Genomic DNA, 27,120 nt, shown 5'->3' on the forward strand with positions numbered 1-27,120 from the left:
TTTAGAGAGAAATAAAACTGATTTTGTCTGTTTCCCAGCTGCCTTCCTGGGACGCTTGTGTCAATTTTTCTTGCAGGCTGGGTTTTTCCATATGTCCTGGTAAGGTGAATGCAACTCTTTGTCTCAGACATGGACCTAGATGTGCTTGGTTGTGACTATCCTGCCAGGATTAGGTTGCTGTAAGGCTACACCTTGAGCCCATTCAGAAGCTGTAGCGAGCCTGGAATGCACAAGCTGCTTATTAAATAGCACTTTTCATAGGAAGCACGTGACACCAGCACTCTGAGCTGCACTGGCCGTCTGTAGCTTCCAGCTGGAATTCAAGTTGTCACTTTGGACTTTTAAAGACTAAAGTGGTTTGGGCCAGGGTTACCAGGAAACTCCTCCTTCCGCTGTGCTGTATTGCCACAAATGCTGTCACAGAGGGGCTTGACATGGAGCTGCTTTGATTATGGAAGAGGGAACTGCTGGCAGGGTATTCTCCACACATACCCCTCAACTCTCAGACATGGGTCATTAGAGCACAGGATCCCAACTGAGCAAAGCATTTAAGTATCTGAGTAGTTCCACTAAAGTTAAGCACATGCTTAAATGCCTTGCTGGATCACGGCCTAGATTTATTTCCTTTCCAGACATGCTGAAAAATCATGCCCCCAACCGCCCACAGGCGTTTGGAGATGAAATGGGAAGAGGGTTGGACAGAGTTGTTTAGTAGCATGGAAGAATTGTTTTGGGCCAGATCTAGATTATGATAATGCGGACACTAGCAATCTACATGATCTAATACGATTTTTAAAAAAATATTAGTGATTTTTAAGTTTTTGGAGTGAGGGACCATATCTTGGGGTGAGCTAGTCTTGTATATACACATATAAACTAAAGGTCTGATCCTAGCCCATTGAAGTCAATTGCAAAGTTCCCATTGACTCTAGTGATGCAGGATTGGACCCTAAAAGAACATTATTTTACTATAGTAATTAAAATGTGTATTTTAGATAAGGGTGGTCTTTTGAAGGATTTGAAGGAAAGGGGTGTTGTCCCTTTAAGGGCTTTCTTCAATGGGGGGCGGGGGGAGAGGGGATGAAGGGAGAAAGGGATGGACAGAAAGGACAGGAAAACTTTGGAAGCAAGTTTTTTTTACTATAGTAATTAAAATGTGTATTTTAGATAAGGGTGGTCTTTTGAAGGATTTATTTAAAAAACGGTATGTCTGAAGATCCAAGCATTTAAGGCTAAAGATGATTGTGCATCTAAAAATCTGTGCAAGGATTTTTTTAGAGATGTGATTTTATAATCTTCACCAACTCACTGATGAAATATTTTTAAAGCACATTTTAAACTAAGGTCCTGTAGACTACCGTGTTCTGAGTAAATATTACAGTAATGCACAACTGTTTTTGTCAGCAAATTGTATTGTTTAGTTCACCCAGATAGCAGAAATACATGAAAAAGAAAGAAAGAAAGATTTGGTGATGTGACAAAAAGGAGAGGTTATATCTGAAGGGCTAAGCGAAGGATCAAAAGGAATTTCTAAACCAAGTGAGGAATATCGGCTCAGCAGGACATTAGATTAGAGAAGCAATAATTATATGCATGTAGGATAGTGTGACAGTAAACCCTGTAAATTATGAGGAGGCCAGCAACATCTTCTACTAAAAAGAAAAGGAGTACTAGTGGCACCTTAGAAACTAACCAATTTATTTGAGCATAAGCTTTTGTGAGCTACAGCTCACTTCATCGGATGCATAAATTGGTTAGTCTCTAAGGTGCCACAAGTACTCCTTTTCTTTTTGCGAATACAGACTAACACGGCTGCTACTCTGAAATCTTCTACTAAGCATCTTCTGAAACAAAGTGGCTTGCATAGTACGTTCTTAGGCCTCAGTGCTACAAACTGTTCAAATAAAAATTAAAAGCTTGGGGAAGGCTTAACTCCTAGGTTTCTGCTATTTTATTGTCGATATGTTGCAGGCAATATATCCACTAAACTACCGACTAATGACCTTTCTATCTTTTTCATCTAATTATTTTGCTTTCCAGGTTTCTAGGAGTATGTTTATTGGAGGGTCTGAAATTCACAAAGTCTCCTTGATATTATTCTAAACCTACCTATATTTGTCTCAACAAGGTGGGGAAACTTATTGTGAGTGTAAACAGCTCTTTTTAAAAAAAAAACAAAAAAAATTCATTTCAAAGATCTTATTGCAATCCGATATACAGCAAAATAAGATAAAGTTCCAACATTGTTACACTACAACAATATGCTACATGCTATTTAGCACATTTGGAAGCAAGCAATCACAAAGGGACTCATGTCCTGCTAACAGGGTAAATGACTCATGTCACTACTGCAGAGAATAAATTCCAGGAAGATTTACAAAACTACTTTTTAGATTATTCAGGCCAGAGACCTATTACATATTTTCAATGGCTGCAAGTGTAAGTCTTGTAAAAACAGATCACTGGAGTATTCAGGGCACAACCAAATAAACTGTAATAGCATCTTAAACTTTATTTAGACTTTAATTCAACATTCGGCACAGTAACAAACACAGAAAGAATAAAGTACCAAAATACAAAACTCATGGCATATACGTTTCATCAAATATATTCCCTATTTAGTGAAAGACATTTGTACAACACATTGGCAGGATCATATAGTGCAGTCCAACTCTCCTATATATTGAGCGGTCTTATATAAAATACTGTATGTACAGGAGAGTACTCAGGGCCGTCTTTAGGATTTATGGGGCCCTACGCAGTATTATTAAACTGGTGCCCCTATGCCTGACAGCAGCCTGAGCTCGCAGCCCTGGGGGGAGAAGGGGGAGGAAGGATGAGGCAGCAAAGGATAACGAGATGCCCGGCCCGCCTCACAGTGGCGGACAGTCGGAGTTCCCTGCAGAGACCCCTGTACCTTCTCCCTCACACAGAATGGACATGCAGAAGATACCTAATTAAAAGCACTAAACTTGGGAATAAAAGATGTCAGTCACAGGTTTTTTTATATGCCCTGAAGTTTGTCAGACATTTATTTGCAAAATCTTTGTAGTGAGGGTGAGCCAGCTGCTTTGCTGAATATAACATTAAATATTATGGAATACATGATGCAGCTCTTCTCTGTTTTACATTTTCTTAATCAGTATTTCTAAGCTGATTTTTTATTTTAAACGTACTCTCAAGCCTTCATAAAGTAATCATTCCAGATTACTACATATTTAACTCACTGAAATAAAGACATTATTTTAAATTAATCAGTCACAGAAGGTTAGTGTGTTCATTACAATGTTCATTGCTTTTAGAAAAAGGGAACACTAATTTACTTTGTGTGATCTCCATAACAATAGACATGTTTATGAAATTTCACCAACTTTAAAAAATATGTTTCTAAAGATTTTAGGCATAACAAATGATTTTATATCTTACTAAGGTACTGATTTTGCTGGAGGGTTTTCTTAAAACTAGTTAGGGTGACCAGATGTCCTGATTTTATAGGGACAGTCCCGATTTTGGGGTCTTTTTCTTATGTAGGCTCCTATTTCCCCCCACCCCCTGTCCCGATTTTTCACACTTGCTGTCTGGTCACCCTAAAACTAGTTCATCAGATAGCCAGAACTAAAGAAAGGAAAACTCTTTGTCCAGCTATCTGGAAGGAAAGGGGTGTTGTCCCTTTAAGGGCTTTCTTCAATGGGGGGGTTTGGAGGAGAGGGGATGAAGGGAGAAAGGGATGGACAGAAAGGACAGAAAAAACTTTGGAAGCAAGTTTTTTTTACTATAGTAATTAAAATGTGTATTTTAGATAAGGGTGGTCTTTTGAAGGATTTATTTAAAAAACAGTATGTCTGAAGATCCAAGCATTTAAGGCTAAAGATGATTGTGCGTCTAAAAAATCTGTGCAAGGATTTTTTTAGAGATGTGATTTTATAATCTTCACCAACTCACTAATGAAATATTTTTAAAGCACATTTTAAACTAAGGTCCTGTAGACTAACATGTTCTGAGTAAATATTACAGTAAAGCACAACTGTTTTTGTCAGTAAATTCAGAAACTGGGGGTTGGCAAGTGCCTGTTAAAAGGCTTCATTACCCCTTGAATGGCTCTTTAACAGTTTCAATGTTGTGCTAATAGGTCTGGCAGGCTTTTTCACTTTTAACTGCTAGATCTCCTCCCGAGGAAGACTCACCAGGCTGCAGCATCCAGCTGTGGGAGCCTGCCTGAAGGGTCAGAACAGGGATAGAAAAGCAAGAAGGGTGGACATTAAGACCCAGTGGTGCCCCAAATTTTCAGGTGCTCTACACAGCTGCGTATGCCTAAGGACGGCCCTGAGAGTACTGCACCATATCACTGAAATAGAAAATAGCCCAAAACACTAATAATCCAAATTTGATAGCAGTATAAATACCCAAGACTAAAAATGGATAGTTTCAAATCCACTGCAAGAGACCAAGCTCCAAGTTGGTAAAATACAGGCACCCATGTGGTAAAGTTAGACCTGCTATTGTAGTCATAGGACAGCAGTATACAGCGATCAATGTTACTGTGAACAGATCCCCTAAACTCAGGACAAACCTATACCATGGGTCAAACTCTGCAGGTTATGCTCTGGGCCTGATCTAATTCCCAATGAAGTCAAGGAGAGCCCTTAGTCCTTATTCAGACAAAATTCCCACTAGGCCAATTCCTAACTGGTGTTGAGTCCCATTTGAGTTCAGTGGGTGCTGCAGAAACTAAGTCTAGCAGGATTTTACCAGCTGAAGCCCTGATCAGGCAAAGAACTTAATAAGCACATGTATCTTTAAGTACATGAGTAGTCTAATTGATTTCAGTAGGACTAACGCATGCTTAAATTAAGTACATGCTTAAGTACCTTGCTGAATTGGTACCTAAGTGCTTTTGGTACCTGAGTGTAGGCTTAGTAATGGCTGCAGGATTCAGCCCCATGGTTACACAGCATAAGAAGCAGTACAAAGAGCCTCTTTGAAAATCTAGCTGTGTTGACACCTGTTATGCCAAACACTCTGACTCAATAACATAAGGATGGATATTAGCTGACTTGATTGGCTAGCAAAGTTCTTAGCTTTGAAAGAAGCCCCTCAGCTGGTGATAGTAAATAATTCCCATTAGCCTTTAAAAACATGTAGAGGATCATTGTAAAATGCATCCGATGAAGTGAGCTGTAGCTCACGAAAGCTTATGCTCAAATAAATTTGTTAGTCTCTAAGGTGCCACAAGTCCTCCTTTTCTTTTTGTAAAAGGTCAGATTCTTTCAAGTGGTGCAGTGGATTTCTTTTGTTATACAGGTAAGCTCTCTGTGAAGTAGTAGCATCATCATTAAAATAAGATAGCAAAAAAGGCCAAATGCTGGTCCCAATGAAAACTCCCAGTTTCTTTCAGGGGGATCAGGTTTGGTCTTGCACTTTAAGACTTCCTGGGGAATTTGCAGATAGATATAAAAGTAGTGTATTAAAGATAATGATGCTGAAGTACAGGAGTTGAAAGTCCACCAAGCTATCTAACTGCTGGTGCTCCAAGGGTAGTTTCAAGCTCGAGCTAGAGCTGCTGTGCTGGCATAGGCTCAGGGAGTAGCACTTGGGTGGGGAGACAAGTAAAGGCGCTCAGAGTGAATTTGGATCACAATATCCTACACCACTAAAGCTTGGTTCACGATTGAATCTAGTAGGCCAAATTGTCTATCAGCATCATGGTTGCTTTTTAAACTGTAAAACTTTGTGCTTGTGACTCAACATGCAAATCTAGCAGGATGGAGAATTTTCGATAATTGCTGTTATTGAACTATGAATAGTTCTGGTCATAGTCTTCTGGTAAATAGAAGTCCTGAAGACAAATTTGATCAGTGAATAATCATATGATTGTTCTTCTCATAGACTCCACAGTCACATCCTTAATAACATGGCAATAATGTTATGGCTAATAGGGTCATTTTTTTTTTACCAATATGTGATATTCATGTTGATATTTTAATGAGTGGCTTCCTTTTATGGCTATTTAAACCTGGTGGTGTCAATTTAGTGAATATAAATAGTAGCTATTGAAAAAATCATTAGTAAAAATCTAATTCTGGTAGCTTCTAATCACAGATAGCCTCATATGAAATAAGTGTGTTTGCTATAAAAAGTACTATTCTCATCGTTAGAGTAAACTCATCAGGTTTGTCAAACCATTCATAATCAGTGGTGCACTATATTCGAGCCTAGAAAATAAGCATATGTTTCTATCTCAAAAACAAGACAACATTGCTAAGTTACTGGCTACGGAATATGATTGAATTTAGCTTTACAGCTGTAGCCTAGCATAGGTGTTATCCACGATACACGTTGCTATTTCATCTGGAGCAGCTGTGCAGTTTTTCTTCGATGTCAGGGTTTCTCATTTGTGGGTGTTTCAATCTTTATTCCTCAGAAGAGCTGAAATGGGAAGAAAAAAAGAATGTAATACAATTGGAGTTTCTGTAAGGTCTGGGGCTATTTTCTTCAGCCACATTAGGAGAGCAGCAGCCAAGAGCCAAGAAGCAAAAAGTCAACTCCTCGCATTCCTTCTAAATTACATCAGAACAACCTAATATTGGACTGTTAAGAAGGCGCCCCCCATAGTAATACCCACCATCACAGATAAGCGAGGAATCTCTTAAGCTGTTTAAGGAAAACGTTGTTTGATGGAATTCTGTCTGGCAAGGAATCACTTATCAACAGTTGTGATTGTAAAAGCTATACTTCTATTGTTTTGTCTTTATGGTCCCTACTTCTCTGTTGTTCAGCTGTATGGTCTCTGTCTGGTTCTTTGATTGTTTCTGTCTGTTCCATAACTAATTTTGAAAAATTTAAATCAACCAAGGTGGTAGGGTATGATTGGTTAAAGAATTATTTTGCAATATGTTAGGATTGGTCAAAGAATTATGTAATATTTTAGTAAAATGATTGGTTAAGGTCTAGCTAAGCAGGACTCAAATTTCACTATATAAACTAGGGTCAAAGAAGGAGACCAGCAGTGGGGAAAGAAGAAGAAGGAGGAGGAAAGAGCTGAAAGAAGAAAGAACTACACACCTCACAAGACACACCTTAAAATCAGAGCTGTTAAGAATCCTCTGCATGGCCGTAACATGAGGCAAGCAACCAGAACCCAGACGTGACTGACCTTGCGTGGCCAATAGGGAAAGTCTGCCTGTGTGATCAGGACTGGTGAGCATAGCATTGTATGCTTAGCACAGGTGCTGAATTTCCAATGTGCCGGGGGGGGTGCTCGACCCCCAGCTCTGCATCAGACCCTGTCCCCATTCCACCCCTTCCCCCAAGTCCCCACCCCGCTTCTTCCCACCCCTGGAACACCTCTGAGCACACCACATCCTCGCTCCCCCCGCTTTCCCCCCCCAGAGTCTCTGGCACACCGTGAAACTGCTGATTGCGGCAGGAGGGAGGCACTGGGGGACGGTGGGGGCTCATGTGGGGGGGGCTGCTAGTGACCATTTTTTCCCTGTGGGTGCTCCAGCCCAGTGCCTAGCATGTGTGTTTTGCTTGGTAGTTAATAAATAGAGGATAAGGATATTTCTGTGTAAGGTTCTTTCACTGGTAAAAAGATCCTGCAAACCTGTAGAAGAGTATACCTTGAGCCCATGGAAGGGTAAGGGTTGGTACTTAAATGGACCAGATTATGCCGAGCCCTAGGAAGTGGGTATGGGTGGCCCTGAGTCCTAGGAACTGGGTAAGGGTAGGTGCTCGGAGTCCTAGGAACTGGGAAACGATGGGTGCACTGGAGTCTGCGCATTACATTTTGGCTGACTAAAAATGGCAAGACTGGACCCTAGTCAGTACTAAGAGACAGTATTGTTTAGCAATATTAGCACCTCTTACTGTTGCAAGTTCTAGCAGACTACAACCTTAGCTTCTGCCATATTCACATATGTCTTGAAGGAAAAGGGAAAAGCACGCTGTTTTTACCTTGTAGATTGAAAGGGTCAGATGAATGATATTCCTAATCCCAAATTTCCCAAGGACCAAGTATCCCAAATTTCCATTCTAACCCAGGTAGCCAAAGGGCAGCATTCTGCACTCAGCCGAGCCACGGTAGTAAATTTGTTGGGAGTGAACAGGAGTTTTTGAGTATGCCAGGGGTGCGGCACTGTCTGGTATCATCATGATAAAACATAAGATTTGGAAAGGATGGTAGTGGAGGGAGTCTCAGAAATGCCAGAGACTTGCATACAGATGTTGCCATTAAAAAGTCAACATTGGACCACAATCACCACCCAGTCAGTACTTCTCTTTGCTTAGAATGGAAAATAACAGCAGTATCTCACAGACAGTTGTGTGTCACCTGTTGGTAAACATTGACTTTTAATGGCAACCACTGTATATACATGTGCCCTAATCTCGTTGTTAGTACATGGGCCTACTTTTTGGGCATGTTGCCGTATGAAAGCAAATAGAAGTAGTTGAAGTCCTATTTATTTCTCATTGCCACTAGGGCGGGGTGGTGGGGGTGGTGAGGGGAGCTTGGCTGCCAGTGGAGTCGGTGCCTATGGTGGACCGCAGGAAATAACTCCACGGGCCGCATGTTTGAGACCCCTCACTAGGCTATATTTATTGGGGTCATCTTTAACATAACAGGGCCTTGAACTAGTTGAAGTCTGTAGGTATTACTAGAATACACATAATTATTGATAACAACAGGCGGCTAAAAGACACCTGAACAACACTATGAAAACCTACAATACTGTTATGTCACGGGTCAGCAGGTGGTCCTCTCACACACAGTTCTTCCCAGTTCTTTTCCTTAGCAATAAGCAAATGTTCAGCTTTGGGAAGACATGCTGTGTTGCTATAAGTTTTTGTTGTAAAGAGTGGTGGTCTTGAGAGAAGGAGCTGTGTGAGCTGCAGGCGAGTTTGGTCTCTGCTTTGGTCTCTGAATAGAGTCCATATTTGAGGTAGAGTAGCTTTCTAGTAACCAGACATTGATGTAACACTCAAAGAGAGATATAATGTGGCCTAATGGACAGGACACCAGACTAGGACTCAAGAAATCTGGGTTCTAGCTGTAGCTCTGGTTACCTTAGGAAACTTCATCCTTCTATGTCTCATTTTCCCATATGAAAAGAGGGATAATGATACTCCTTTGTAAGGTGCTTTGAGATCTTTGATGGGAAGAGCTATGCAAGAACTAGGTGTTGTTATTATTCCTGGAAGAAGGAATTGCCCTGCATGCTCCTTGACTGCCTCAATTCACGACTGGTGTGTGTAAATAAAGCAAGTGACACTTAGAATATACCCAGACTCCAAGTCACTGATTTCTCCTCTACTGGGGATGGCCTCGGACCATCAGCTAACTCAGCAGAGAGGCACCATTGGTATCAGGATAACATGAGGGGAAGGGGTACCAACACTACCTTGAAGTGCTTCACAACATTTCTGCACTGTGGGCTAGTAAGAGCTTTGTGTGTATTCATTTCCCTTGTATTTAAAGTCCTTTCCAGAAAAAATATTTCTCAGGGAACATTCTCAAAGCAGAGTGTCAGGAGTCAGGCAGATGACCCCCATTAACCTCAAAAAGAGCCAAGTAGCTAAGTCAATCCCCTCTGTGTATCTTTTTGAAAATGACCCTCTATTGTTTGAGGGTAGCTTACAAAAACATGACAAGAATCACCCGAAAACAATCCAGTGGCCCGATTCAAAGCCCTCTGACATCGATGAAAAGATTTCCTTTTCTATCGATGGGCTTTGGATCAGGTCCAGTTTGATGACTGCTTTAGCTAGATCTGCATTCCAGGCTAAAAGGAAAACACACACATGAGATTCCAGCACAGCTTTAGAATTACATACTTACTCCTCTCCATTTGTGGAGATGTTATTATCAACAAATGGAATTTCTTCTCTCTCTGTCTTCCCCAGTACAAGGTGATGCTTTTCCATATTTATGACACACTAAAATAATAATAAATACAAATGTAAGAGGGGAAATAAAAACCCCATAATGATCCTCTCCACAATAGTAAAAGAACGAGGGTACACACAAGAGAAATCCTACCTTCAGAGATTTCAAGGTCTGGAGCCCAAGGGAAAAGTTTTTCTCATTGTCTTCTGCTTTTAAAAAAAAAAAAAAAAAAAAAAAAATCAGATTCTGAATTAACAATGGTCTATTGTATTCTTTGCAAATATCTCCACTTTTTATGGAAAGACATTCAGCTAAATACAGATCAGTTACTAAAGGGACTGACTGAATGAGCCCAGAGGGATCAGAAGTAGACTACAGAGCTTTTCACCTCTGACCCAAAGAGGGTAGTGACTGAAAGTCGTTACTGCCTGATCAGGTCCTGGTGTGAAATGACCAGTTCTGGTGACTTCCATCCAATTCCTAGTGATCAGATTTTCACAACACAAAATAATCATCTTTTTTGGCAGTCCCAACAGAGGCGCCAAGGATAGAATATGCCATGGAGACTAAACTGTTTCCAGGTCAGGGACAAGATATGTTATTGGCAGGGAAGTACAGGGAATCTTACATGCTGATGCCTTTATGATACCTGCTCTGTGGATAAACAGACAGACTTGCGCTGTTGATCCAGCAATAAATTCACTTTAAAACAATAAGAGAAAAAAATACTTTCATTCTTATATTAAATATCTCTATTTTAAAATGGTCAAACAGCTTCACATTTGTTGTTGATGAGCACAAATGAACCCACTACCTACTTCATAGCACACTGAAATAGATATGGGATCAGCTTATATCATATCTACAGCACTGGAAAGATACTGCCCAACCACTTACCTGTGACAACTGCAGAACAGTCCACGCGGATAGTTCCCACTGTAACAGCTAAATGTTCTATCTGGCCAATCACTTTCATATTGCGCGGTAATGAAATCTTCTCTCCTTCAGTCTTGTATGTTTTGATATGCTCCTTTAACCTAAAAAGAAAAGGAGGACTTGTGGCACCTTAGAGACTAACCAATTTATTTGAGCATAAGCTTTCGTGAGCTACAGCTCACTTCATTGAAATCAGTAACTGTATTTAACAGTGGCTGCTCAGCTGAGATGGCAGTAAAACTATATTCTTTGAGCTCTCAGTTCATTCCTATTAAGTGATTATCATCTGAAGCGTCTTTATTAGTAACCTATCTGTGATGATACAGTATCCTGACCTGATCCGACTCCTGTTTAAGTCAATGACAAAAGTCCCATTGGTTTCAATGGGGCGGGATCAAGCCCAAAATGAAGAAATTATGTTGGGTTGTATTTCACAGCTTATTTTTCGGAAGGAGCCTGTTCCTTAGAGTTCTCTCTCATTTCCCCAGGACAGAAGAATCTGTTAATCCGAAGCTGTCTTCTAGTAACAACGTTCCAAAGTCAGCGCCGGTGTTAGCATGTGCTGCTCTGCTTTGAATTCAGGGCAGTTGAACTACTATCACCACGTCATCATTTGGCCAAAAATTTCTCCAGACTATCTTACAGCTAAGAGAGCGTATGTGATTTTTGTTCATTAGGAGATGATGACAGATTACTTCCCTGGAAGTGGTAACATATAAATAAAATATCCAGCAGAAGAGGAAAGGCTTGTCAATGATGTATTATATTTCAACAAGGTATTTTCCCTAGCTCACTACATTCCAGAGACTATTCTGATAACATGTATGGATTATTTAGGTGCATTCTTTCACATTTTATATTGAACTGAAATTAAGTAGAAATTCAAACACAAAGCGATAATTCCTGCCTGGGATAATCCAGATTCATTTTTGATTGTTGTAAGGTGGTTTCCCCCCTACAAATCTGCTTTGCAAGAGCAGTCATCCCGAGAGGAACCAATCCTCAACAAGGCACTTTGAGGCTGGGTCCATTAAAAGCGCCATTTTCCTGTCCCAGAGAACTGTCTTGCCGAGCGAAGGACCAACGAGTTTCAATTTCTTAATTCTGTTGATTTCCATTTTTTTGTAAATCTTTCCATGTGTTCTGGTTTACCAGGCACATTAAAGACAGTGAAGTGGAATACTTTCCCCCGAGTTTCCTTTTACTTCTAAACTGAATAGAATGGCAAAACTCCTTTAGCTGATTTCATTACCATTTAACATTCTGATTAATTATTGTGATTGCTCAGAGTGAAGCAGGTGATTACCAATAATATTTCTACCAAATGCACATGACTGAGCATCACAAAGTGATGACCTCACCATCTAAATTGATAATCCACTCAGGAGAAGTATAAACACAATATTAGGAAATCCTGTTTTCCACCAGCACTCACATGATATTAAGCAGCACTCTGCCTGGCTGCACCAGAAATTATTAGACAATGGGGCAAATTCAGCCCCAAAGGGACTCTCTTCAAAGAAGGCTATTGTCTAATTTCTATAATTAATTATGAGATGATGTGTTGTATTTAGATCTGTATTTACCAATTTTTTTCTGTCTGGGCTGTCTTATAGCAGGTGTAGGTGTTCAGGTATACTGAGCGCAGTGTCAAAGCCTAGACAGACAGAGCTTATAGTAAAATGTAGGGCAAAGAGATGCCTTGGGTCTTGCCCCTGATGCCAACAGATATCTCAGCTGGGGATGCAAAGCTTTTTTATGGAGCTGGCAAGTGTGTGTCTTCTCTGCTACCTCAGTGTGCAGACATCATTGCCTGGCTGAGTTATGACCAAATGATTCATCATCAGATGGTGAATAATGTAGCTAAAAGAACAGGAAGTCAGGCTCACAGTCCCATGATACACAAAAAGATCATACAGCCTGAGCCTCCCAAGAGGTGCCAGGCACCCTAAGCTCCCACTGACTTCACTGGGGCGGAAGGAGAAGTGGTATCTTGCAGCGTCAGGACCAAAGAGCCTGATTTTCAGAGAAGCTGAGCACATACAGCTCCCATGGACTTCAGTTGGAGTTCTGGGGAACCAGCAGTTCTGAAAATCTGGCCCATGGGATGCAGAAGGCTCCCTGAGCTGTTTCATTGTCCCTCTAAGAAGGTCACAGCCAGAGGGGGACATTGAAATTTGCTGTTTAATATTCAATGTTAAGGGTTCGTTATATAGAAAAAAGTAGCTCAATTTATTTGCCAGGAATTCCATGTCTCTCTGTGATGTGAGGCAAAATCACTGGCCTAGATCCTCTGCTGCACCCAGTCTCTACTGGGAACAGCAACGCAGGTGGGGAAAGGCATCAGGGAGCCACTTGTCGCTCCTTGATCTTCAGACTGGCTTTATGCTGACCCTGGAAATGTTTAGAGCAGACTGGGTGCTGCTGTAAACTCCATGAGCTGGAAAGAATGCCCGAGGAGCTGCCTGCCAGTAGAGGACAGGAGTGCAGTACTCTGGCCACACTCCCTCCATTCCCCTTCCTGTTCCTTAAATACCACCTATTTTGAGGGCTGCAAAGAAGGAAGTCAGTAGGAGCCAGCTATGCTGGATCTACATCCACAGGTGAGATGCAGCTGGTTTCTGCCCCCTTTGTGCCACTAGAGCAGTACACAGGAAGCTGAGAAGAAGGCCAGATCTGGCCCCCTTTGTCCCTTAGTCAGGGCCAGATTAACTTCAGTGGGGTTGCACATTTGTAACCAAGGGCTGAATGTGGCCTGCAGCAAAGGAGAGAACAATTACTTGGGGGCAGGCACATGGATTTTTGCCTTTTCTAAATTGCTTTTGGTTGCAAGTCAGAACCAGACTCAGTTAAGAAAAGCAGAGCTGTGGATGGAGCACGCCACACAGACAGAACCTCAGGACAAGATGGATGCATGGTGACAGCTCCTTGAGGGCGTGTAATGAATGTGTTCACGTATGTTCAGTCAGACAGAAAATCGGCCTGAAAGCAAGCTTGAAAAGCCATAACCAGCAAAAGGAGGTACTTAAATGATAAAGTGGGATCCTTCTTATCATCTCTGCAGAGCGAGCCCATTAATACCCCTCACTGCCAGGCATGGAGGATTTGTTAGAAGATCACTTCAGGCTAATTAAATTGATCTCTTACCTAACACGTAAGGAAAGTATTTAGGGTGGCACAAGGCATAAGTGTAAAAGGATGAAGAAAAGAAAGGGAGAATTCAGTGTGAATATCAAGAACATTCCGATGGTGAGATCTCTTAGGCAGTGAAGGAGTCAGGAGTCCAGTGGGTGGAGTCCTTTCCTGGGACCTTTAAAACCAGACTGCACAAAGTAATACTAGACAATGTACTATAAGCACCTTCTTGTACTGGCAGAGAAATGGATGAGGTCTCTTAATAGGTATTTTCAATCTCTGATTTCAATGGCAGCATAAAATACAAAAGCCTATATTCAATAACCCTAATTTTTTCAGTGTCGATCCATGTATCATCTAAGTCATTTTGAAGTAAACTGTGTTGCTGCATTCTGCTGCAGCACAAGAGCCTCCGTGGATGCCAGAACTGAATGGGTGCGATGTCTGACTTAAACTAACCAAAGCTATTGTATTAATCACACTGCAGCACAACCTCCCAATATCTCAGGTCACTACAAACATAAACTGAAATGGCCCAAAAGGCTGGCTGAGAGAAAGAATGGTCTTTTGGTCAAAGCACTAGCAAGAAACTCAGGTCCAGGTTCAAGCTTTCAGCTCTGCCTTAGGTTTCCTGAGTGACCTGAAGACCTCTGTGCCTCAGTTCCTCATCTGTAAAATGGGGTTAATAATACTCTTTTTTTATTTATTTATTTATTTTTAGACTAACTCCTTCAGGGGAGGGATCATTTCTTACTGTGTGTGTCAGTACAACACCTAGCACAGTGGGGTCCGGATCTCAACTGGTGCCTTGAGGTGCTACTGTAGTACAAATAAATATAGGGAGGCAGTGACTGCTTTAATTTCCTGATATAGGGCCCAATACTACACATGGCTGTAAGTCTGTACTCTAATATTTAAACGCATTTCCTCTCTCTTTGACGGGGAGGGGTTTTGACACTGAAGCCAACAGGAAGTTTCCCATTGACTTCAGTAGGAGCAGAAATTGGCCCATATATTGACCTAAGTCAGCTCGTTAGACTTTCTCTTTGATGGCTGGGACTGTTTTTTCTAAGGGGATTGAAAATAGTACAAGAATCAAGTCTGACATGTAAATGGACAAGAACAGACACATCGGGCGCCATTCTGGTCTGGTGTGTAAAGGCTCATTGTGGAGAGATGCTGAGCATTGTCAACTTCCATTGGCTTCACTGGGAGTCGAGAATTCTTCTCTCCTCTCAGGAGTGCTCAGCACCTTCCAGGACTGAGCCCTAAATGCATAATCATCACTTGTCAGTGTCGGATGCTTGTGATTTACTTCCTTGTTCATAGCAGGTGCAGCTGCTTTGCAGCCATTAAAGACTACTGTGCAAATAAATAACAGACTTTATGGAAAATGGGCATTATTTACCTAGTGGTGTGTGCGTAGGGAACAATTACAATTGTTTGCATAATCATGGTAAACTGATCTTGAAACCTCAATGTTGCTGGGGGGGAAATATCAACACCAATGGCTTTACCCTGCTCCATTGAAGTCAATGGGAGTTTTGCCATACATTATTGTAAGTCAGTCTTCTAATATTGTTAAACCTATTTCCTTTCTTTTTGATGGGGAGAAATTTTGCCACTGATGTCAGTGGGCACAAGAACAGGCCCCTAAATACCATTTCAGAAATAACTTGGAAATTCTGAAAGCTTTCCTTGTTTGTATAGAAGCAGTGATACCATGTATGAGTACTCAACATGCTGCCTTGTACCGTGCGTTAGGTTTAAACAGGCCACTTACCCCAGCCTATCCACACATGCAGACGATATGAGATTATACTGACAACTGGTGTCAATCACAGCTTTCAAGTCCTTTCCAGCACACTGCAAGGAGAAAACAAGAGCATTGGAAAGGAACAACAGAATGTAAGAAAGAAATCCAATGTTCGTTGCATCTGTGCTAAGGTCCATGTACATGGAACACAGCACTCCTACAGCACCTGCTATGTCACCACTGAGGTTTCAGTGTTCCAGCACTTTCTTTTCTATTTCCCTCAGGCTCTCAACTGTGGCTTAGCGCACGTGAGGATTTCAGACTAATGTTTAAATGAAACTCCTCTACAGAATAATGAAAATGTAGGGTTGGATCCTGTGAGGTGCTGAGCACCTGCAACTTCCATTGAACCTTTATCTGTAGCTATTGGGCCAATCAGATATCTAAAAAAATAGTCCCTATTGTGGTGTCCTGGGATTGCCCTTTCCCCAAAGGTCTCAGATCCCATTCCTTGGCTGGCATAGCTTCTCGATAGAGTGATAAAGTCATTGTGCTGACTGGAGGCCACATGCTGGCAATCAAAACTTCCCTATCCCCTTCAAAAGTTACAGGCCTGGTTCCTCAGCTGATCCTAACCAATGTCACTATACGGACTTCAGTGGAGCTACGTTACAGAATCTGAGAATCTGGACATATATACAGCACTGAGCATCCTGTTGGCTCTATAAATAAGCATCTTCTGCTAGATCCAATATTAGGAGATGGCAGGAAGTGGGAGCCTTATGGAAAGAGAGATGGGACGCTGAGGGGACTAAGATACAGGGGACGCTGAGGGTAGGGGGGTTTAATCACAAAACAAAATTATCCCAACTTTTAAAATAAACATACCCCAGATCTGCTATCCTATATGCTCCAATGTCAAAGGGAATGGCAGTCAGGACATTCCCTGGAGCATTCCCACACAGACAGACCCATGCCTGCCTAGAGAGGAAGGCTTTAGAGTTTGACACACACAGTTCTACCACACTCAGGCTGCCTTCAGTGAAGGGAAGTTAGTGATGATGATTGATGATGGAAAGATTAATGTACTGGGCATCTCAGGAGCACAGGAACTCCAAAGCCCCAGGAGACTTATGTTTGGCTCACCCAGCATAACAGCTGCGTTTTTAAGTCTACTGGAGCCTTTGCTTTGCAGAACTGCTACTATATCCATCATATGAGAGAGAACAGTTAGCTGGAAAGTGACAATGCATTTTTTCAGGGCTGTCAACATTGTCCATTTCCTTGTATGAAGGAAAACAGACAGCTGTCAAAAATAATATCCCATCAGCAAAAACATTGGGCGTCATAACACTAACCCTGGAATACAAGGAGCCTAGCTGTACCTTTATTATATGGGTGGGTTCAATTCCTCCTGCACTGCTGATAAAAGGATTTAGGAAAAGCTGGCGAAGACATGGAGGAAGCATTACCTGACAGCACACTAATATTAAGTCTTCTTCCTCCTTTTTCTTTGGGTTGTCTGGCTTGGTTTGATTCAGCTTATTAGTCTGTGCTGAGATGTCATTCTTTGGAGTCCATGTCCCTCGGTTGTTTCGTAATTTTGATAAATTTGTCTCCATTAAGCGTCTTTGCAGAATGTTATGTGGTTGCTTTAAAACAAAACAAAAAATAATAATACAATTATAAAATTATAATACTCCTGTTGGGCTCCGTTGGTCGGTGATTTGAGTCTCCACAAGTCTTTTATATAGACAGCAAAGGATAAATAACCTACCTGACTTCAATAGGAATTCCTAGACCAAAAGAAGTATAAATGTATTAGCCAAGGGAAAACTCCATGACATCAAAATAGTATTTGGAGAGCATTATTTCCCCTTCCAAGAGGATAGCCAAGTTGAGGGCATGATATTAACATTGGAATCAGAACAGACTTCAGAAAGACTTAAGAAGATATATTTGATTCTTCAACTACCTGGAAGTTTAACTGATAATAATTTGGCCTTTGACTAAGTGCCTTGTTTAATATGCAGAGGACTACGTGACCTCCTGAGTCCCCCACATCAGATAGCTTGAGAAGCACTGCTCTATACTACACTGGACACTACAACCCTCCAGCCAAGCCAAAGAGAAATGTACCAGCAAGTGCTCAATCTCTCTCAGAATTAGGCCCTCAACAGAGAGGAAGGATGGTCTTGGGGTTACAGCACAAGACAGGGATGGCAGGACATCTGGGTTTAATTCCTGGCTTTGCCACAGGCTGCCTGTGTGACCAAGGCATTTAATGTCTCAGTTCCGCTTCTGTCAAATGGAGATGATAGCACTTCCTCTGTCTGTCTTGTCCCTTTAGAATGTAAACCTCTTAGGGCAGAGACAGTGTTTAGCACAATGACACCTAGCTGGGGCCTAAACACTACTGTAAAATATGCGATCAGATGGAGGTACTTCATAAGCCAGCCTTTCTTGGAAATATCACAAAGTAGGTCACCTTTCCCCTCCCTCCTGAGGATTTGCTAACAAGTCACAGACCGCCTCCAGTGTACATACATTGCCTAACTATTAACCACTACGCAGAACAGATAAAGTTCTGTCATTCATAGTTCTGACACTGTACAAGCCTGAGAACCATTGTTTCTGCTTGTTCAAAGTATCAGCCAAGCAGTCAAAGAGCGATTGAGTGTCTAGATAGCTGAAGGAAGGAAAGTTTATTAAAGAAGAAGAAAATAAAAATATGACCAAATAACTATAAAATGAATTTGCTAAATGTCATCTTTCATCAGGTAGGTGAGGCTGCAACAGAATAGAACTGAGAAATAAAGAAACCAAACCCCCCAACCTTTGGATCCAAACATTCATATAAAGCAAATAGCAGGAAAATTACAAACAAGGCTCTAAATATGACGCTTCAGCCTCTATAGTATTTTATGACAGGTTTCAGAGGAGCAGCCACGTTAGTCTGTATTTGCAAAAAGAAAAGGAGTACTTGTGGCACCTTAGAGACTAACCAATTTATGCAACACAAACATCCCCGCTCACATTTCTGGCCTGCCTTTCACATCTCGATCTCCAGAGAGCATCCAATCAAGCAATCAGTTCTACCAAACAAAAGGCCCAGTTGTCCCCTCAACTCACACTGGGTTTGGGGGACATGCAGCATGCTAGTTCAACAGCACAATCTCCATTTACTGTAATCCTGGGGCGGGGAGCACAGCAGGAAATAGGCTCTGTGGATTGCAAAGGGACCAGCCAGGGAGGGAAGGTGGAATAGCTATACTACAGGAAAATCAAACCACACACACACACACACAAAAGTGCTGTGCTTGGGGGCAACAGATCAGAAGTCTCAGAGTACAGTTCTGGAGGGTTTCATGCTCCCGTGGGGGACAGGATGCCGTGTGAAGCCCTGGATCTGTAAGCGGATAGCCTTGGCTACTGATGCATAAGTCTGAACACCCTGACTATTTCTGGGGATGGAGAAAACCGTATCCCAGATGAAACAATTGAGAGGTAACTGCAAAAACAAAAATCTCCAGAGTGCACTGCCCCCTATGCAGGACAGAGAAAGGCCTGCTGGAAGGAATATGGTCCAGGGCTAAGCTCTGATGAGGTGCCAGAGGAATGAATGTACGTTTTTATTTCTTCACTTTTCGCCTCCCAATTTCCCCAACTGTATTTGGCTTCTAACTGCCCTTTATAGCCCTCTCACTTCTATATGTGGCCCCTCATGGAATCAATCCCCTTGGGGATAGCTACTGAATCTATTCCCTTTTGATGCCATAATGCAGGTCTCCCTTCACCAATCCCTTTCCATGCACGGAAGCCCACTGTTGTTGAATACTGCTGGTATATGTATTTGGAACTAAACGAGGCCCCTCCAGAATGTACATTTGTGCTCTCTTTGCCTCCAACTCCTCCTCCTGCTCCACCCGTGCCTCCCCTTAGACAGCCCCTTTGTGCTCTTCTGGTACGGTCATCTTCACACCTTCCCCCCTTCCGCTTGGACTCAACTACCTTTTCTCTGCATCAAACCCTGACCCCTCTACTTCAAATGCTCTTCTCCCTCACAGCCTTTCATGGACAGCATCTGCAAGACTCCATCCTTTCTTCATCACCGCAAGCCTGTACCATCAGCTAGTGTATCATTTCGATCTGAACTGTTTTGCCCGTGATTGAACTAAATTGCACTCTCCTGGAGGCAAGGCCTGTGTCGCTTTGTATCCTTTCACAGGATTTAGCATACTGAAGCACATGACAAATAATAATAAGGATCAGGGAAATATTTTTAGTGCTGTTCTATCCCTGAGGCTAGAGTAGGAAAAAGCTAGGGAACTTAATTATAGAAATTTCCACCCTTGCCTAGCATCTTATTTACTCAACAGGGTCCAAATTACCCAACAGGTGCCTCTCCCCGGCCCAGCCCAGCCAGAGCTGCTGCAGCTAGGGAGAGGCACCTCTCACCCAGTCCCAAGCTTCTCCATCGAGAGAGGGTTGAGGGGAGTCCTCTCTCCCTGCCGCAGCCCCGGGGAAGCCTGCCCCCCAAACCCTTCATCCCTGACCCAACCCTAGAGCCCATACGCCCAGCCAGAGCCCTCATGCCCCTGCACCCCAACCCTATGCCCCAGCCCTAAGCCCCCTCCTGCACCATGAACCTTTCATCCCCATCGACACCCCTCAGCCCTCACCCCAACCCTCTGCCCCAGCCCTGAGCCCCCTCCCACACCCTAAACCCCTCAACCCCAGCCCCAATCCAGAGCCCTCACCCCCCCGCACCCTAACCCTCTGCCCAAGGCCTGAGCCCCCTCCCTCACCCTGAACCCCTCATCCCGGCCTCACCCCAGAGCCTTCACCTCTAACCAGAGCCCTCATCCAACCCTCTGCCCCAGCCCTGAACTCCCTCCCGCACCCTAAACCTCTCATCCCCAGCCCCACTCCAGAGCCCGCACCCCTAGCCAGAGCGTTCATCTTCCCACACCCCAACCCTCTTCCCTAGCCCTAAGCCTCCTCCCACACCCCCAGCCAGAGCCCTCACCCCAACCCTCTGCCCCAGCCCTGAGCCCCTTCCCACACTCCGAACCCCTCGGCCCCACCCCCACCACACATCACCTCCATATTGGTGCACATAACAAAATTCATTCCGCACGTGGACATACAAAATTAGAGGGAACACTGGTCGCAGCGCCACTCAGGTTTGGCCCGGTGGCAGAGGGGCAACTGGGCCAAACCTGAGTGGCGCTGCGACCCCCTCACGAGGTCACGATGCCCAAAGCAGGGAGCCACTGCTGCAAGGTGGGTGCAGGATGGGCTCGTTCTCCAGCTACTGCAGCCTCCCGTCTGCACCAGGCAGGATTAGGAGTGAGGTGGTGGAGGGGCCATATAGGTAATGGTGGATCACAAAAAAAAGACAAAATGTAGCTGCTGGGTCAGCTTAGTGAAAAGTCTGGGAACCACTGCTCTGCTCCACATGCTGTTCTCAGGACTTTATGGTCAGGTGTGTGTGTGTGGTCAAGATACCAGTCTGTTGGTCAGCTTTCACAGATAGACTTGTGGTGCTAGCAAGGATTCTTGCTGTATGGTTGTTAAGAGAAGGAGAGAAGTCAGAGGGTAAAATTGAAGAGGCGGTGCACAATAACTTTTGGATTATGAGTCATAATTCAGCTGTTTGGGAAGAAAACCACCCAATTCATGAAGGTTTCCTGTCAATCTTCAGGCTTTCAATCAGAGAGATGATGACAACGTATTACTGGCAAATAAACTAATACTTATAACATTACATTTAAATATATCTGCCAAAATCCAATATGTGCTAAGATACAGTTAACTTTCTGTTATACAAATGAAAAGGAGGATACAAAAATAATTTGGATTCACTGGCTGGCAGCTGCCAGTAAATGGACATTTTTCACTGTATTTGATACTTGCTATTGAATAATGAAGGTCCAGATAAATGAGCTTTGACTGTATGTGAAGGGAAAAACACAGAGAAGAAATCCATATTCTTCTAACACACTTGCAGATATCAGATTAAAATCACTGCCACCTATTATTCAGTTTTCAGAGTAGCAGCCGTGTTAGTCTGTATCCGCAAAAAGAAAAGGAGGACTTGTGGCACCTTAGAGACTGACACATTTATTTGAGCATAAGCTTTCATGAGCTACAGCTCACTTCATCGGATGCATTCAGTGGAAAATACAGTGGGGAGATTTATATACACAGAGAACATGAAACAATAGGTGTTACCATACACACTGTAAGGAGAGTTATCAGGTAACAACAGGTTTCAGAGTAACAGCCGTGTTAGTTTGTATTCGCAAAAAGAAAAGGAGTACTTGTGGCACCTTAGAGACTAACCAATTTATTTGAGCATAAGCTTTCGTGAGCTACAGCTCACTTCATCGGATGCTCAAATAAATTGGTTAAGCTTATGCTCAAATAAATTGGTTAGTCTCTAAGGTGCCACAAGTACTCCTTTTCTTTTTATCAGGTAACGTGAGCTATTACCAGCAAGGGCCGGGAGGGGAGAACCTTTTGTAGTGATAATCAAGGTGGGCCATTTCTAGCAGTTGACAAGAACGTCTGAGGAACAGCGGGGGAGGGGGGGAATAAACATGGGGAAATAGTTTTACTTTGTGTAATGACCCATCCACTCCCAGTCTTTATTCAAGCCTATTATTCAGTGATTTCCTGTAGGTAACACTATCATCTGTTAGAAGCAGGCCCATTCTGAGTTCATGCATGTTACAGGTGTTGGGATTCTTGAGGCACCTTAAGAAGGCAAAAGCAGCTTGAAAGATTTACAGGTTGGCAATACTTCAGGGTGCTAGTAATTTATTAAAGACACTAATAAACATTGCCCAGGGGGCGGTTTCACAGTCCTACAAGAAGTAACTTGGGCTAAAAGGAGTTAATTCAAACAAAAGAATACACTGAAAAATATTTGAGGAAGAATATCAAGAATTAAAACAGTTATTATTTGTGCATATCAAACTCTTCTATAAAGGAAGAGAGAGGCTGCTGCATCATCAGTAGAAAGAAAAGGAGTACTTGTGGCACCTTAGAGACCAATAAATTTATTTGAGCATAAGCTTTCGTGAGCTACAGCTCACTCCATCGGATGCAGTCAGTGGAAAATACAGTGGAAATCTCACGAAAGCTTACGCTCAAATAAATGTGTTAGTCTCTAAGGTGCCACAAGTACTCCTTTTCTTTTTGCGAATACAGACTAACACAGCTGCTGCTTTGAAACCTGGCATCGTCAGTGTAAGTATTGCAAAACAGTGTTATGTAATAAACATGGCCGGAAAAGCTTTCTGACAGCAGTCAAAATTAGAATGGCAAGACACTACTGACCTGACTTTCACATGTGCTCAGCACCTCTGAAAATCAGGCTCTATGAAAGGAGACTCAAAGAGCTTGGCTTGTTTAGCCTGACCAAAAGAAGGCTGAGAGGAGATATGATTGCTCTCTATAAATATATCAGAGGGATAAATACCAGGGAGGGAGAGGAATTATTTAAGCTCAGTACCAATGTGGACACAAGAACAAATGGATATAAACTGGCTATCAGGAAGTTTAGACTTGAAATTAGACAAAGGTTTCTAACCATCAGAGGAGTGAAGCTCTGGAATAGCCTTCCAAGGGGAGCAGCGGAGGCAAAAGACATATCTGGCTTCAAGACAAAGCTTGATAAGTTTATGGAGGGGATGGTATGATGGGATAGCCTAAATTTGGCAATTAATTGACCTCTGACTATTAGCAGTAGATATGCTGAATGGCCTGTGATGGGACACTAGATAGGGTGGGATCTGAGTTACTACAGAGAATTCTTTCCCGGGTGTCTGGCTGGTGAGTCTTGCCCACATGCTCAGGGTTTAGCTGATCACCATATTTTGGGTCGGGAAGGAATTTTCCTCCAGAGCAGATTGGCAGAGGCCCTGGGGGTTTTTCACCTTCCTCTGCCACGTGGGGCAGAAGTCACTTGTTGGAGGATTCTGTGCACTTTGAAGTCTTTAAACCACAATTTGAGGACTTCAGTAGCTCAGACATAGGTCAGGGGTTTGTCACAGGAGTGCGTGGGTGAGATTCTGTGGCCTGCATTGTGCAGGAGGTCAGACTAGACGATCACAATGGTCCCTTCTGACCTTAAAGTCTATGATTGATATGTTTGGTTACTGCCGCTGTTCTCTTTCAGACCTGAAATGAGAATATTCTATTTTATTACATAATTTATAATAATTTAACCTATTGAGTTTTCAGCTGCTTGTATAAATGCCCTGGGCAAATATTCCACATCGTACTCCAGCTTCTGACTGGTGGACTTTGAAAGCCTTCTCCCGATCTCCTTGGCTTGGGAAGGTATCGAGATGACGACCCACTTTCTGAAAGTGGGGCAAATGCCAAAGCGGGTCTGGCTTCATGGGCTGTTTGTATTTCTTTAGCATAGTAGAATATGTTTCATATACTTTCCCCCGCTGCATTATTTTCTGTTTTGCCTTATGATGAGCCTGGGCTGCTGCTCGTTGTCCCTCCATCCAAAGCTCCTTGTACTTGTGCTGAAAAACATCTATGATGGGGGTGGATGGGCGAGCTGGCATTCCATAGATCATGGCATCAGGGAGGCGCGGCGGGTCCCTTTTAAAGTGACGCTCTTCATCTTCCGCACGGCGGATGTCATGGGTTTGGCGGTACCGGTAGTGTTCCTTTGTTGTGACAAGACCAGCTATGACTGCTCCACGGTTCATGGCAACAAAATCACGCGGCAGTTCCTTTGTGGCCTTGCCAATGTGTTTCACTGAGTTCCAGTGGCCTATTGCTTCAGGAACTCCCCCATCGGTCCCACGAAGGGTTAGTCCATACACAAAATCAGATCCAGGCAGCCGGGTGCACCTTGGGCGAGTCTTTCCCAGCTCTGGCTTGAGGATGAGGTGGTTCTGGAGCATGGTGTCCCTCACTACTCCAACTCTCTCATTTTCCATCCCGGGTCGGAGCTCAGCCATTCTCAAGGGCAGCAGGGGAGGGGGACAGATGACAGTAGCACTGTGCCTCTTTTTCAGCCTCTGAAAAGGTTTTGGACTCTTAGATGCTTCCATTGCTGATGAACGAGAAACTAGCATAGATAGTTGCTCCCACTCTCTCATCTGATGAGGACAACTCCACTTGTTAGTTCTGCTCGTGTAACTTGAGGCTCTGGTGACATCACAAACATACAATCTGTATTGTTATGATATATTAGGTCATCAAACCCATGTATTTATTGCTTGCCATTCAGTCACCATTTACAGTAGTAAGAGGTAGATGGCTGTGGGTGAATTGTTAGTGCTTGCTGAAGAGAAGGAGTGAAGCCAGCATGACAGATATAGCGATGGTTTGGAATGAAGGGAGGGAATTTCCCTATGTCTAAGGGAGTTCATTCCCACTCTCTGGATGCTGCTAATCCAGCCCTGACAACAATGACTCGTCATCCCTAGACAAGAATACTTCCAAAGAGCAATATTTTTCCTTCTTTTATATATCAAGTTATTACAATTGCTACTGTATGTATCAAAAAGATTTCCAGACCAGGATACCTCAAATGCCTCTAAAAGGCCTGAATCTTTCACCGGTTACACATTTCAAACACTGACAGGCACTGATAGACATGGCACTAGACACAGGAGTCAGCACACCTGGGTTTGATCCTTGGCTCCGCTGCTAACCTGCTCATTAAGAGCCACAGTCAGTTTCTCAGTGCCTTTATCTCCCATCCCCCCCTTTGTCTCTGTAGTCAGTTTAGACTGTAAACTCTTCAGGGCAGGGACTGTCTCTCAGTGCCTGCCATTACAGGGGTCTAATCTCAGCTGTAGACTTTATTGTATTAATCTAGACTTTATTGTAATACTAATAATAATACCACATAGTGTTAGGCTCTTTATAAATAATAACACAATTCAATGTGGACTTGAAAAGTACTTTCCAAGTCTGGACCCAAGTGTCCCCCTTAGGCAAGAATTTCTAGTCACCCTGAGTTGTGCCCAAGTGTGAATTCTATGATGTCAGACAAATCTCTGTTATGCACAATGCAGAGAACACCAAACTCATTCCACTGGTTACTTATGTATAGATCTAAGGCAAAGTTTCCAAGCAAAAACACCAGGTTAGAACAAAATTAATTTGCCAAAATAATAAGAAAGTTCAGCTCCTTCAGTTAACCTAGTGTGAGATATTGCAGCAGTCAGACATACTGTATGTCATATACTCCAAGATCTAGACTCAATGGGGAAGTGATATTCAGCTTTTACATTACATGTTGGGAATTTTGTTCATTTACCTCAGAACCTTAAATGTTCTATTTTATCTTTATTCCTATTCAAAGAAAGCAAGGAAGTTTTTATTTATTAGCTTTTAGAAGGAAGCCAGTTCTTCTGGAAATGGGAGGTGATACTAAACTGTATAGTGTACACCATTCTATACTGTACACCATTTACCAGATAACACGGATCACAAATATGTATTTATAGCCTGAATATGAAATCTCAATGAAAGGAAATTAAACTACATAGACAGAAAACATTGAGCAAAGTTTAATGTCAACAATTTTACAATTTTTAAATACCAAAGGGATTCTATGTTTTACCAAATTTATATATATATTATATGTGAAGCCATTTTGATGTACTCCAATACAAAGAAAGCATTCTGTACTGGTAAAATTGTATCTATTTTGTTAAAATTGTTTTGAGGTCTGAGATACAGACCTGTAAAAGAGGTTAGTAGTGAAAAGGCTAACAACCTCACCAGGAGCAACTAAAATCATATTTCCACTTCCTTTTTCGATATACAAGAGCCTCATGGTCATGCTGATTTACCTCTGCTTCCACAGGCAACCAAGTTCATTATCCTCTTAACATAAAAACATATCTAAACAGCAACAAGAAGGGGGGGAGGGAAGAGCAATGCATGCTAGCCTCCTAAATATAATTTTTTCCTCATGAATTAAAAAAAATCTTACAGTGTCTTTGGAAGTCCCCAGTTTCTTCAGTCCATCCAGAGGTAACAGATCAGCTGAATCCTTGTGAATAAACTGCACTGCCTGCTTCATTCTCCTCTGTTGTCGGAGAGATGCAGCTTCCCTCATCTCCACTTCCTTCCGACTAGGCTCGGTGAGGATACCTGAATAGAACATCTTTCAGTCTGTGTGCCTCTCACTCTCTTTCTTTCTGAAGACGTTACACTCCTATATAAAAATGAGCAATGAAATGATCTATTGTCTGCACTTATAACTGAAGCCTCATGACGTTTGAGACCAGCAGGTACTCCAGCCAGTGCAATGTAGTAAAGGAGGGGTTAGGCACATTGCAATATGCTGCACAAACAACACGGGTTAGTTCAGACTCGGTCTAGAGGAATAATCCGCACGCTTACTCCTCATTGGCTC

The 27,120-nt window shown here is 42.6% G+C and overlaps 2 protein-coding genes across 3 annotated transcripts; both read right to left on the reverse strand.

The window, feature by feature from the left end:
- Positions 1-2,490: 2,490 nt before the first annotated feature.
- NRIP3 (nuclear receptor interacting protein 3) lies at positions 2,491-27,120 on the reverse strand. 2 transcript variants are annotated; one of them, XM_074955018.1, is made up of 7 exons: positions 26,695-26,919; positions 17,183-17,362; positions 15,738-15,820; positions 10,781-10,920; positions 10,037-10,092; positions 9,836-9,933; positions 2,491-6,426 (listed from the first exon to the last, which is right to left on the reverse strand). In XM_074955018.1, exons 1-7 carry the CDS (start codon positions 26,866-26,868, stop codon positions 6,411-6,413), a joined length of 747 nt encoding a protein of 248 aa, XP_074811119.1. In that variant the 5' UTR covers positions 26,869-26,919; the 3' UTR covers positions 2,491-6,410. The 2 variants fall into 2 exon arrangements, with proteins under 2 accessions (XP_074811119.1, XP_074811120.1); XM_074955019.1 differs by having other exon boundaries at positions 2,496-6,426; positions 10,037-10,089; positions 26,695-27,120.
- On the reverse strand, positions 23,960-24,820 carry LOC141989990 (cilia- and flagella-associated protein 77-like). The gene has a single exon (XM_074956935.1). The coding sequence runs from the start codon at positions 24,818-24,820 to the stop codon at positions 23,960-23,962; it is 861 nt and encodes a 286-aa protein (XP_074813036.1).

Source organism: Natator depressus, chromosome 6 (genome assembly GCF_965152275.1).
Source record: "Natator depressus isolate rNatDep1 chromosome 6, rNatDep2.hap1, whole genome shotgun sequence".
NCBI classification, from domain to species: Eukaryota; Metazoa; Chordata; order Testudines; family Cheloniidae; genus Natator; species Natator depressus.

Excerpts from the sequence above, each read along its gene's own strand:
- NRIP3 (XM_074955018.1), bottom strand. The coding sequence starts at position 26,868 with ATGTTCTATTCAGGTATCCTCACCGAGCCTAGTCGGAAGGAAGTGGAG. Across the intron at positions 10,921-15,737 it reads GCATGTGTGGATAGGCTGGG|GTTAAAGGAGCATATCAAAA; the intron begins GTAAGTGGCCTG and ends TTTTCTTTTTAG. Across the intron at positions 10,093-10,780 it reads CTGTTCTGCAGTTGTCACAG|CAGAAGACAATGAGAAAAAC; the intron begins GTAAGTGGTTGG and ends TTTTTTTAAAAG.
- LOC141989990 (XM_074956935.1), bottom strand. The coding sequence starts at position 24,820 with ATGCTAGTTTCTCGTTCATCAGCAATGGAAGCATCTAAGAGTCCAAAA.